This window comes from Schistocerca piceifrons, chromosome 2, assembly GCF_021461385.2.
Source record: "Schistocerca piceifrons isolate TAMUIC-IGC-003096 chromosome 2, iqSchPice1.1, whole genome shotgun sequence".
NCBI classification, from domain to species: Eukaryota; Metazoa; Arthropoda; class Insecta; order Orthoptera; family Acrididae; genus Schistocerca; species Schistocerca piceifrons.
In genome coordinates, this window is record NC_060139.1 from 114,987,070 (window position 1) to 115,001,094 (window position 14,025).

Genomic DNA, 14,025 nt, shown 5'->3' on the forward strand with positions numbered 1-14,025 from the left:
ACGTGACAGTCCCGTAACGTGAAGGAGCCCTGACGACAAGAGTAAGCTGGCCTTGAAGTGTAGCCTCAATAAAGATTACTCGATAAAAAAACACAATTTTGTTGCGATATGTAACATTTCTGGCGGTCATGCCAGTGTGTCAGACCGGTGTTTCAAGGGCGAAAAATGGGAAGAACGCATTGGTTGGTGTGTACATGTAGAAGTTCTCATTCGCTATGGAAACACGTTTTTGAGTTTACTGTTTAGAGAGCAGTCTTGTTTTGTCACCCTGTAGTTTTTGTACCTATTAGCGTGGATCTAAGTACAAACACTGTCAATGCGATATGAGTAAAAGCAAGGATTTCGATGGCAATGCGTCATAGATATCGACCTACTAGAATACTGTCGCGCATATACGAATGACAATAGATTGTCGATAGTGGTATCGATTTTTAGCTGTGAAGGAGTTGTATCGAGTGGGAATTTTAATTTATTGTTGTATTTAAAGGGTTTAATGTATGTTTTTCTTACGCAGTTGGCGTAACAAACGGAAATGGGCGGTTAGTAAGAAAATTTGAAGTTTTGGATGTTCTCATGTGCGTTTGCTGTGTAATTTGAGTAGATACACCAGTGATGCAGTTGAAAACAAACAAGTTTCGCTTTCTTTCGTAAACATTTGTGTAAAAATTATTCTCTCTTTTTTCGTTTACTTGATTGTTTCGTTTCCTGTGATATGTGACACAACACTAAAATTGTGTTAAAATTCATACGCTTCTCAAGTGCTAATAATATTTATTGCGATGTAAATAGCAGCGGTTGTGACGTTGAGCATCATGTCGCATGTAGAAGGAATTTTCAATTATGCTGTTGGGTATCAGCATGCAAGCTTTGTAAATTGTGAGAATTGACACTGCTTCGTCCTTCGAGCACGGACCATAGAATATTAGACTCAGGAGAATTAAAGACGCTTGAACTCTTTATTTGTGGCTTAATTCCCTCAATTGTTGGCTATATCCACTATTGAAAAGCTAAATTGTTTTTGTCGTAACGCAGATCATTACATGCTACAGTGAAGTCTTGAGAGATTAAGGAATTTCTTAGCCGAAAGCATTGGACAGTTGCATTTAACAGGTGCTTTGATCAGTTGCTTTAAGTAATAATGAAAAAGACAGCAGCAGAAGTACACCATTGATACGTCCATAATTCTGTTTATTTCTGCCTTATGTAGCCTATTTTTAGCAATTGGATGCTGTAGATAGACCACACAAAAATTACTCAATTTTCTTTCTTAACATTACATTCATAATTAAATTTTTATTGTGAATTTGTCGCTGTAATAAAATTCTTCATTACGCTGTTATTGATTAGGCTTTTTGCTTTGTAATTATCGCCGTAATTGCTTTGTAATTATCGCCATTTTACTTAATGTTCAGTACAGTTTGGTGCCTATACTAACATTGTTCATGTAAGAGACACGTTTTTCATTGTTCGGGGGTATTGGCCCAAGAAAACCCAAGAATTAATTGTACGTACAGCTAGTATGTGAAGACAGCTGCTATACATATGTTCATCACAATGTAGCTGACAGAGAACACTCATTTTTAATTAACAAATGCGGTTTGCCAAATTTTTTCTCGTCAAGTTTAAGTTTGTATTATTAATGGAATTAAACTCATTGAAATATGATGAATTAGGATTAAATCAAAAAGATGCTGTGATACGAAGTAATGTCACCAAAAGCCGTTCAGAAATGATGAACTTGCGTTGTAGTAATTATGTTCTTACATTTGAAAATTTCCGCCAATCCAGGACTCCAACTTGGATTTCCATAGAAATATTAGTATATATGCAACAATTCGTGTTTGAATCCAGTTTTTGATTGTCACAGTATATTGTTTGTAATATTAATTTTTCATCAGTCTTCTGGTTTGGTACAGCATACCACGAATTCCTCTCTTGTGCCAATATCTTTCGCCATTAATCCTCAATTATTTGTTGGATGTTTCACAAACTCTGTCTTGTCATACTGTTTTTTACTCTCAACAGCTCCCTCTAGTACCATGAAAGTTATTTCCTGATACGTTAACACATTCGTAATCAGCCTGCCCCCTTCTTGTCAGTGAAGTAGGTAAAAGTTCATGTATTGGACCTACATAGCGTTTATCATTATGGTTCAGGTGTAAATATTAGGCTTTTATATAGATAAATTTGTTTCCACAACTAGATTTTCTTAGTTTACATTTGTTGGCTTCGCTAACTCTAACCCAATTTTTACCTTCCAACCTAACCTAGACTTCGGGTTGCATCACAGATCAGTCTGTCACCACAACCGAGAGCTCAGAGGAGGAGGGGAAAGGGTTCAGTATCACACTTTAAATGTGATCTCCATATGTTCCATTCTTTGCTGTTTCTGCAGAGAATCTCTTAATTTCTTAACTTCTCAGTCCACCTAAATATCAAAATGCTACTAGCACCACATCTTAAACACTTTGTGTGTCGTTTTTTCTGGTTTTTCCGTAGTCCATGAATAACTGACGTACAATGCTGTGCTCCAAATGTACATTTTCAGAAATTTTTTCGTCTGATTAAGGTCAATGTTTGTTACTAGCAGCTGCCCTTGGCCAGGAATGCCCTGTTTAACTATACTAATTTGCTTTTTATGTCCTTCATGCTTTGTCCACCATATTTTTCTGCTTCCAGTGTAACAGAATTCTTTAACGTATTCTACATCTTGGTTCTCAATTGTGAAGTGAAGTGTATCATTAATCGCATTTCTGCTGCTTGTCATTACTTTCTTCAGTTTAATCTCAATCTATATCCTGTACTGATTAGACTATTCATTCCATTCAATGTATCTCACATTCTAATTCTTCTTCAACTTTTTTTTAATTATTTCCGATCTCTGTCACTAGTAATAATTTACTACAGTTTTTTTATTATTTTCCTTTTCGTTATGAATTTTCACAAATACTCTCATGTAGAGAGGTCCATAATGTTTTAACAAATCATCAGAAAAGTAAAATATTTTAGTTTATGAGAGGTGTCTAGTGGAATATCAACATATATTTTTTCCAGAAAACTTTGAAATAATGTTGTGACATATTCACTCTTCAACTGTATGATTTGAGATGAAATAGCCCTATTCTTTTATTTATTATCACAGTATGGATAACTTCTGACACCCCTCATCATTCCTCAGTACTTAAGTATCCCACTTCTTTGCACAATGATTCTTCTGGACAAGCCTCTCAAACTTCAGCTTACTCCTCATCATTATTAAATTGTGATCCAAGTCTATATGTGCTCATGAATACGCCTTACAATCCAATATCGTATTTTGGAAGCTTTGTCTGAGCAGGATGTAATGCATTTGGAATCTTTCCATGTCTCCAGGCCTTTCCCAAGTATTCTGTGCCCTCTTGTGAATTTTGAACAGTGTATTCACTATTACTAGCTGTAATTTGTTACAGAACTCAATCTTTCTCCTCTCTCATTCCTCTACAATGTCCATAGTCTCTTGTAACAGCCGCTGCGGTGGCCGTGCGGTTCTAGGCGCTTCAGTCCGGAACCGCGGGACTGCTACGGTCGCAGGTTCGAATCCTGCCTCGGGCATGGATGTGTGTGATGTCTTTAGGTTAGTTAAGTTTAAGTAGTTCTAAGTTCTAGGGGACTGATGACCTAAGATGTTAAGTCCCATAGTGCTCAGAGCCTTTTGAACCATTTTTTTCTTGTAACTTATTCTTCTGTTCTTTCCCCTACAACTGCATTTCATCTGCTTGCACGTATTGAACTTCCCATTCGATATCCTCTTATTTTTTCTCAAACTTTTCAGGTTGTGCTTGTGATATTGGGATGTATACCTGAACTATTGTTGTAGGCATTGTTTTGCTGACAGTTCTGATCAGAACAACCCTATCACTAAACTACTCGTAGTAATTGTCTGCCCTGCTTTCCCATTCATAACAAATCCTACTCCCTTTTACCACCCCCCTACGGGTTTGGGGGTAAGAATAGGCCCACGGTATTCCTGCCTGTCGTAAGAGGCGACTAAAAGGATTCTCACAAGTTTTGGTTTTTATGTGATGGTCCCCTCTCGGGTTTTACCTCCATCTTTCAAAATTCTTCCGAAGAACGAGTCAATTGGGGAAGGATGCCTTACATGGTACATGGTACATTGTGTCCATTGTGCATTGAGACCTTAGCCAGCTTTCTCATTGTCGCGTTGCAGTCCCGCTCGTTCTCCATCTCTTGGGCGAGGATACATTCCTGGGTGCGATTTCCACCATGCGCTGTGCAGTGTTGCTTTCTGCGGAGAAGACGACTGTGGACTTCCTTGCACCTAATATCCAGCACAGTAGCCAGTCCGTTGTGGTGGGGCCGCCATGTTCCCTGTTGGTTGTAGCCCCCTGACAACATAGGGATGCCTGTGCCATTAACTCCCCATGTATGCCAAGGAGTAGATGCCTATGTCCATAGGGCATCGGGACTCCCAGCAGTGGCCATCCTGCCAGGTGGCCCTTACTGAGGCTGGGTGGCGCCCATGAGGAGGGCCCTTGGTCGAAGTGGGTGGCATCAGGGCAGATGACCCTCAATGAAGCGTGGTACATCATCTCTTGCTGTTGGCCAGCAGTCTCTAAGCGTTCTCGGGCTCAATTCAGCGCTCAGAAATACAATCCCAAATTGTTCCCCTCCCTGGCCACACCGTGGGAGGAGCGAAAGGCTCAGGGTGGCAGCGACACTTATTCGCCCCGGTTCCTAGTTTGTACGAGAGCTGATAGGAAGTTTTTCATGTCAACGAAGCCTCAATTCTTTGTAGAGCATTTAGAGGACAAGTTTAGGGAGGTGGAGGGCTTGTCCAAAATGCGCTCTGGGTCAGTATTGATAACTGGCATCCTCTGCCCAGTCACGAAGGTTACTTGCTTGTGACACCCCATAAGAGTTTAAATATGATCCAGGGTATTATTTTCCATGAGGACCTTCTTTTGCAGTCTGATGACGAGCTGCGCTCCAATTTAGAGTGGCGAGGCGTACATTTCGTCCGGTGTGTTCGTCGGGATGCAAAGGATAATCAGATTGCTACTGATACCTTCACTTGGCTTTCGAGGGTGATACATTACAGGTGATGGTCTACCGTTGTGATGTCAAGCCCTATATCCCTCCCCCGATCCGGTGCTTTAAGTGCTGGAAGTTCGGCCATATGTCTTCCCACTATACTTCCAGCCTCACTTGTCGAGATTGCGGACACCCATCACTCCATGTGCCCCGCCTTCCATTTGTATCAACTGCAGAGAGCATCATTCACCTTGCTCGCCAGACTTCAGGATCTTACAGAAAGAGCGGAAAATCATGGAATATAAGACCGTGGACCGACTGCCCTGTACTGAGGCCAAGAAGAAATATGAACGAATCCATCCTGTGCGAATGACTTCCTCATATGCCGCCACTACAACAACCTTGATAGCCCCATCAGTTCAGCGAATTCCAGTCGGCTCCCCGAGTTGTACGACTCCACATGCCCCCTTGACCGTGGGGGGGGCACTACCCACCCTGTCGCTCCTGCGCTACCTACCTCAGGAGCAACACCCCCCACCGATCGGGGACGTCCATCCACGCATCTAAGCCGGAGAAGCGTCCAACTTTTTCGGTTCCTCTCACTCGCCAGGGGTCCCTTAGGTCCCTTCCTTCCCAGGTTTCCACAAGTGGGAAAGATGATGCCTGGCAGTGGCATAAGTGCCCAGAAGCAGCTGGTCGTAGGGCTTCACGATCCTCCTCCGTCCCGCAGACTGAATCAGTGAAGCCCTTCCAGCCAGTGAAACCCAAGGAGCAGCGAAAAAATTTCAAGAAGAAGACCTCTTTGACCAAGGAACTTGTGGTGGCACCCACCCCACCACAACCTCTGCGTCTGCGGACGAGGTAGAGATTCTGTTGTCCGCTGAGGACCTAGATCTAGCCAGACCCTCAGACACAATTGATGTCTTTCGCACAGGTACTCCATCGGTGGCAGCAGGTGACCCAGCAGCGTAATCTGCTTCCTTGGTCCCTTCGTGCCTTTCGCGGCCATGGACAATGTCACCCTCCAGTGGAACTGCAGCAGTTTTTTCCACCATCTTGCTGAGCTCTGACAACCTCTCAGCCTTCACCCTTTCCTCTGCATTGCTCCTCAGGAAACTTGGTTTCCGGTTATGCGAAACCCCACTCTCTGTGGCTATCGGGGTTATTATAAGAACCGGTCAGCTTATGAGAGGGTATCTGGTGGCGTCTGTATCTATGTCCTTCACTCTCTTTACAGCGAGTGTAGCCCTCTACAAACACCTTTAGAGGCTGTCGCTGTTCGGGTGTGGACGCCTCAGCCTGTTACTGTCTGCAGTCTCTATCGTCACCAGATGGTGTTGTCCCGCTGCATGTCCTGGCCGCACTGATAGTCCAATTGCCACCACCTTTTCTGTTACTGGGCGACTTCAACACCCATAACTCTCTGTGGGGTGGATCAGTGACAACAGGCCGAGGCAGCGTCGTTGAGCAAGTGTTGGCACAGCTCGACCTTTCTCTTTTAAATAATGATGCCTTTACACATTTCAGTGTGGCACATGTGTACTCAGCCATCGACCTTTCGATCGGCAGCCCTAGCCTATTACTGTGTGTCCATTGGAGTGTGCATGATGACTTGTGCAGTAGTGACCATGTTCCGATCTTTCTGTCACTGCCACAGCGTCACTCTTCTGGGCGCCCCTGCAGATGCGCTATGAATAAGTCTGACTGGGACTTGTTCACCTCCATTGCCACTATTGAGCCTCTTTCCAATGATGCCATTGATGCATCGTTACTGCTGCAGAATCTGCCGCCATTCCCTGTTGTTCTGGGTCCTCTTGGCGGAGGACTGTGTCTTGGTGGTTCCCCGAGATTGCTGAGGTGATTAAAGATCGCAGGCGAGCCCTCCAGCGTCACAAGCAGCATCCCTCATTGGAACACCTCATCGCCTTTAAACGGCTCCGCATGCGAGCCTGCCGCCGCATTTGCCGGCGCAAACTGGAGTGCTGGGAAAGGTATGTCTCCACCATTGGCCTTCGTACCTCTCCATTGCAGATTTGGGCCAAGATTAGGCGACTCTATGGCTATTGGACCCCCATCAGCGTACCTGCGCTTTCACTGAGTGGAGCAATCTGTACTGACTCTGACACGATTGCAAACCACTTAGCAGAGCATTTTGCTCACAGTTCCATTTCTGCGAATTACCCGCAGGCCTTCCACTCCGTGAAAGAGCGGTTGGAACGTCGGAGCCTTTCATTTCACACACATCACCCTGACTCGTACAATGTACCATTCAGTGAGTGGGAATGCCAAAGTGCCCTAGCTGCTTGCCCTGATACGGCTCCCGGGCCAGATTGCATCCACTGTCAGGTGCTCAGACACCTCTTGGTGGACTGGTAGCGACGCCTCCTAGACCTTTTCAACCGCATTTGGGTTGAGGGTGAGTTCCCATTGCAATTACGGGAAAGCATCGTAATCCCTGTGTTGAAACCTGGCAAGAACCCATTGGAGGTGGACAGCTACCGCCCCATTAGCCTCGCCAACGTTCCTTGCAAGATGCTCGAACGCATGGTGAGCTGGAGGTTGAGTTGGCTGCTTGAGTCCCTAGCCTTATGGCTCCGTCCCAGGGTGGGTTCCGTAAGGGCCACTCTGCCACTGATAATCTGGTGAGCCTGGAGTCTGCCATCCATACGGCATTTGCCCCCCATCTGCATCTGGTTGCCGTCTTTTTTGACATGCGGAAGGCGTATGATACGACATGGCGACATCACATCCTCACCACACTTCATAGGTGGGGTCTTCGGGGTCCGCTCCCGATTTTCATACAAAATTTTCTGTCGCTTCGTTCTTTCTGCGTGCAAGTTGCGGCCTTCCATAGTTCCTGCTGAGTTCAGGAGAATGGGGTCCCACAAGGATACGTCTTGAGTGTCTGCCTCTTTTCAGTTGTAATTAATGGGCTCACTGTGGTGGTGGGAATGTCTGTCTCACCTTCCTTGTATGCTGATGACTTTTGCTTATACTATAGCTCCACTGGCATTGCAGCTGCTGAACGGGAGCTGCAGAGCGCTCTCCGCAAGGCGCAGCAGGCAACTGGCTTCCAGTTTTCGGCTGCCAAGACCTGTGTTATGCATTTCTGCCGGTGTCGCACTGTTCACCCTGAGCCACGGCTTTATCTTGATGGCGAACCTCTTTCGGGGGTAGAGACGCATCGGTTTTTGGGATTGGTTTTTGATACCCGCTTGACTTGGCTCCATCATATCGGCAGCTTAAACAAACGTGCTGGTGGCATCTTAATACTCTTCGTTGCTTGAGTCACACCAGCTGGGGTGCTGATCAAACTACCCTTTTACGGCTGTACCAGGTATTAATCCAGTCCCATCTAGATTATGGGAGCCTGGCTTACGGTTCGGCATCCCCTTCCGTGTTACGGTTGCTTGACCCCATCCTTCATAGCGGAATCCGATGTGCCACTGGAGCTTCCCGCACAAGCCCTGTCACTAGCATACTTGTGGAGGTTGGTGTCTCTCCATTGCGGATCCAGCGCCAATGATTACTGGCTGCTTACGCTGCCCACTTTTGTAGCTCGCCCACACATCCCAGTTACCGTCCACCTGCCAGAGTGGCGGCCCCAATCAGGGTGTACGATCTCAGTTCATGTCCGGGCTCTTCTCTCTGGGATTGAGTTTTTCCCACTCCCTCCTGTTTTCCGGGCCCATATACATCTACCCCCCTGTGGTGCATGCCCCGTCCATACCTTCGGCTCGATTTGTCACAGGGCCTGAAGGACTGAGTCTCTCCTGAGGCTCTCTGCCGCCGCTTTCTTTCAATCCTTGCCGCATTTCAAGACTCTGACGTTGTTCGATGGTTGCTGGTCGTGTCGGTTATGCTCTTACCCTAGGGGATCATTATAAACAACACTCATTGCTCCAGTGTTTTCACTGGTGAGTTGGTCGCCATCTCTCGCGCCCTAGAGTATATCAGCTGCTGCTCAGGTGAGTCCTTCGTTATCTGTAGTGACTCCCTGAGTGGTTTACAAGCTATCGACCGGTGTTTACCTCGCTCTCATCTGGTGATGGCTATCCAGGAGGCCCTCCATACTCTTGCCCGTTGCGACCACTCTGTGATCTTTGTGTGGACCCAGGATCATGTCGGCATCCTGGAAAATGAACGTATTGACATGCTGGCCAAACAGGCTGTCGGTTCTCCAGCCTTGGAGGTTGGCCTTTCGGAGAGTGACCTCAGGCCAGTTTTGCGGCAGAAGGTACTTCGCACCTGGGGTGAAGAATGGCACACCCTGCCTTCACCCAACAAACCTCGGGCCGTCAAGGAGACTACTGACATGTGGTGCTCCTCCTTACGAGCCTCCCGCAAGGACTCAGTCGTTCTCTGCCAGCTCCGCATTGGCCACACCTGGATGAAGCATGGTCATCTCTTGCGCCGTGAGGACCCACCTCTCTGCCGCTGTGGATCAATGTGGACAGTGGTCCACATCCTGTTGGCCTGTCCATTTTTAACTGCACTCAGGCAGATGTTTACGCTGCCTGATACACTCCCTGCACTTTTATCGGATGACACTGCAGTGGCAGACCTAGTTTTGAGTTTTATTCATGCAGGGAGCTCGATCAAAGGGTTTGTGTCCTTTTCTGTTTTGAGTCTGACCTCTGCCCTACAGTTTTACATTGTGGTTTTAGTGTGTTTCTTGGTGGTTGGCTTTTCCTTTTTTGTTGCCATGGTCGGCCAACCACTGTAAATCTCTATGTGCTATTATTTCCTTGTTTTCTGGTCTTTGTCTGTGTCTTTCTAGTTCTGTGTCTTTCTTGTTCTGTGTCATCCCTTGTTACCTCTTTTACTTGTTTTTGCACCTTGTGAGTTTTTATTGTCGTGGAGCATGGGACTGATGACCTTTGTATCTGTTCCCTTCGACCCCCACAAACCAACCAATCAACCCTTATACCATTTGCTGCTACTGTTGATATTATCCTATATTCATCAAACCAGAAATTCTTACCTTCTTCCATTTTGCTTCACTGATCCTCACTGTATCTAGACTTAGCCTTTACATTTCAATTTTCTGATTTTCTAGCTTTCATACCACATTCAAGTTTCTGACATTCCATGCTTCAAATCCTAATGTTTTCCTGTTGTCTAGTATTCATTTTTTTTTTTTACTCCCCCTTTCCAGACCCTTACTATTCTAAATAATCCTACCTGTTTCACTTGGTTTTTGAACTAGAAATTAGTGTGTTTTATTGCAGACTATTTCATTGTTGAAACAATGACTACTTCATTGTTGAAACAATGAAGTAGAATGAGATTTTCACTCTGCAGCGGAGTGTGCGCTGATATGAAACTTCCTGGCAGATTAAAACTGTGTGCCGGACCAAGACTCGAACTCGGGACCTTTGCCTTTCGCGGGCAAGTGCTCTACCGACTGAGCCACCCAAGCACGACTCACGCCCCGTCCTCACAGCTTTACTTCCGCCAGTACCTCGTCTCCTACCTTCCAAACTTTACAGAAGCTCTCCTGTGAGCTTGGGTGGCTCAGTCGGTAGAGCACTTGCCCGCGAAAGGCGAAGGTCCCAAGTTCAAGTCTCGGTCCGGCACACAGTTTTAATCTGCCAGAAAGTTTCATATCAACGCACACTCCGCTGCAGAGTGAAAATCTCATTCTGGAAACATCCCCCAGGCTGTGGCTAGGCCATGTCTCTGCAATATCCTTTCTTTCAGGAGTGCTAGTCCTGCAAGGTTGGCAGGAGAGCTTCTGTAAAGTTTGGAAGGTAGGAGACGAGGCACTGGCGGAAGTAAAGCTGTGAGGACAGGGCGTGAGTCGTGCTTGGGTGGCTCAGTTGGTAGAGCACTTGCCCGCGAAAGGCAAAGGTCCCGAGTTCGAGTCTCGGTCTGGCACACAGTTTTAATCTGCCAGGAAGTTTCATATCAGCGCACACTCCGCTGCAGAGTGAAAATCTCATTTTACTTCATTGTTGTCACCCATGTTACAACCTTGACCCTAGTATAACAGTGAGTGAAAATTGATATGGTGATGCAAGCTCTTGGATGGAATGTAACATTAATTGTGGTAAGAGACTGGCCTGTAGCATAGCCTGAGGTCCAGGTTAGTTAGGAAGCTGATAATATTGGTTGTAAGTTAGCAAAATCAATGAATGTAAATTGCAAAATACAGACTCCATTACCACAGCCTATATAACCACTGAGCAGTATTCCCAATATCACCAGTGTCCTGAGAAAAACTTTCACAACCTTTGCTAAAACCTGTACCACACTGTCACTCATCTGCTTCCACAGGCCAGTCAAGAATTTCATATCCCGTAATAAGTAGCATTCAGTTACTTTATTATTGTTATGTGTTTTACATATTATGCAGTCATCACCATATTACATGATGATTTGAATACCTGGTTCAATGTCTATACCACTCTGATCCTCTTCTGAGTGTCAACTCATTCTCTGCTAAGAAATCCCCCTCCAGCATATGCCATAAGGCCATATTTGCCTTGCCGTCATCCTCTAAAGGCTTCCATCTTTGACCATCCCCATTTGACCCCTTTGCCCTCAGCCTTTCCCTACTGATTGTGTCCCACAACAGCCGTTACCCATCCCAATGTATTGGAGATTGTTCTCCATTCTAGCTGCCATGTATTGTTGTTGTTGTTATTATTATTATTATTATTAGAACAGTGTTGGGTTTGTCATCATAATGCACGTAAAACAAATAGCTTTCTGAGAATAGGACAGGTTGTCGGCCATGGTCTTAATGAAGAAACAATGCCGGTATTTGCCTGAAGTTATTTAGGACAAATCTAAATCAGGATGGTCAGATAGAACCAACTCCATCCTCTTAAACATGATGTCAGTGTCTTAAACAACTGCCTCCTTTGGTCGATCCATATCATATAACATTCTTTGATAAGAAACACAGTTTTAGTCTTTTTCACTGCACACATCAAGGGCACTTGGTGAGTCTGGAAGAGTGAACTTGTTGATATGCCCCTTGCACTAACTCCTGTCTGCATGGCAAACTGGATTTCCGTTGCACCTCCCATCTACCCTGACTGTTACTAGCTTAATTTGAGATTCCTTTAAAATTCACGGCAAAGTACAGAAAGTTTTTTCTTCTGCTTTCCATAGGGCACATATTTCACAAATAAAATTAAATGTTTGCCTTGGTCAATGAATAAATTATTTTAGTTGAAACTTCACGTCCACAATTTTTGTGTTGTTTTACTTGGTATGTTATTACTGACCAAGAGTAATTTCTGAAACAAACTTCACAAGTAACCTGAGGACCCCAGGGTGGCAATTCTTCTTGAAAACCTGGAATTCTCAGGAAATTACATTTTACTGGAAAAATCAGGGGAAATCTCAGGGAACTTCAGGAATTTCATAAAATCTCGTAATTTAATTTTATTGAGTTTTAAAAGTCACAAATATTAAAATACTTAATATTTCAAAGTCTGTTAATTATATGAACATTATTCCATAAAAATTATCAGTGTTTAAAAACTGTGATTAAACTCTTACTTACGGCTAGTGTATCTCAGCTGTGATGAAAGAAAAGTTGTTATTGCTGTATGCTCCCCTACCCCCACTCACAATTAATTTATCAGTAGCTTCTAACAAATGACACCATTTTCCTCCCCATACCTGGAATTCTCAGGAACTTTTTCTTTCTAGTTTGATTAGCCATCCTGATTTCGTTAAACCATACTGACAAAAGAGTTGCACACATGTCCGAAAGTCCTGTACCATCTATTGCACAGAGGCCTTTACTACCGAGCATGCTCAAAAAATTCCTCAGGGTATCGCTACTTGAAAACTTAAGTGGCCAAACAGTCAAAACTATATAATTCATGGTAAATAGTTCAGTCTGATGCACCTTATTTGGGGCACACTTTTCAGTCTTATGTTCATCCCATATACTCACAACTACAGCTTCTCAGCTATGCCAGAGGGATGTGGAAGGTGATTGTATGCCAAATCCAATAATAGCTTTTAATTATTAATAGTTCACACCCCTCAGTATCCTCTTCCCAAAGTAGCTTTCATTGTTCTTATTATATATTATTTTTCTTTTGAAATCTAGACCTCATCTCACTTGGTCAAATGTAAATAATGGAAGAAGTAAGGGTAACTGTTTGCTGTGTGGGTGAGACTGAGCGTTCGATAGGCACACAAGCATGACTGAAATGCTGCCAAGCTTTCAGACAGAGACCTTCAGGGCTGACTATTACAGCTCATCCTGCAGTGCTGGCACAATGCAGTCAACCAGGACAGTGTAACCATGCAGGTTGATGTGTAAACTGTACTATTTAGGTCAGCAAAATTGTCTGAACACTTGGCAAGGTCTGCAGACTTGTTTATGAGTATATCAGCCACTCAGCTACATAGTGAGTTACCATCAGCTACACAGTGAGTTGTTACTTCCACTTCTACAAATAATTAGGACCTTTATTCTTTTATTTCAGTGAATTGAATAACATGACTGAACCTTTCTGTTGTTTTCCTAACATTGTCTTCAGTATATCAGTAGTGTTTTGATTTCATTCTGAGATTTATGCATGCTTTTTGCAGTGCACATAACAAGTATTAACGCCTGTACAGTATTTTCCATAATGACAGCCAAAAAAATCTGTTACGCTAAGAGAACAGAAAGCTCTCAGAATGTTGTTACCACAAGATGGTGTCAGGACAGAAATGAAGGCCTTTAAACTTACAAAATGCAAAAGTTGAAATGTATTTCATTGTCCTGGTGCATGCAAAATAATTTTTAAAAATCTCCTGGCTCAAACTCAGAATTGTCTTCCAGTTTAGAACCTTTGTTCAGCATGTCATTATAATCTAACAAGTAAGTTAAAGTTTCATTGATACAGGCAAGCTGTCTGGAGTGGCCGAGCAGTTCTAGGTGCTACAGTCTGGAACCGCAAGACCGCTATGGTTGCAGGTTCGAATCCTGCCTCAGGCATGGACGTGTGTGATGTCCTTAGGTTGGTTAGGTTTAAG

The 14,025-nt window shown here is 44.3% G+C and overlaps 1 protein-coding gene across 1 annotated transcript in view; it reads left to right on the forward strand.

Annotated features, from left to right (window-relative positions):
• The first annotated feature begins 424 nt into the window (after positions 1-424).
• LOC124777718 (zinc finger protein 37-like) overlaps positions 425-14,025 on the forward strand; it is a 70,048-nt gene continuing 56,447 nt past the window's right edge. The window contains exon 1 of the mRNA XM_047253214.1: positions 425-539. Coding sequence (XP_047109170.1) covers positions 533-539 — 7 coding nt within the window. The 5' untranslated portion in view covers positions 425-532. The remainder of the gene's footprint in view (positions 540-14,025) is intronic.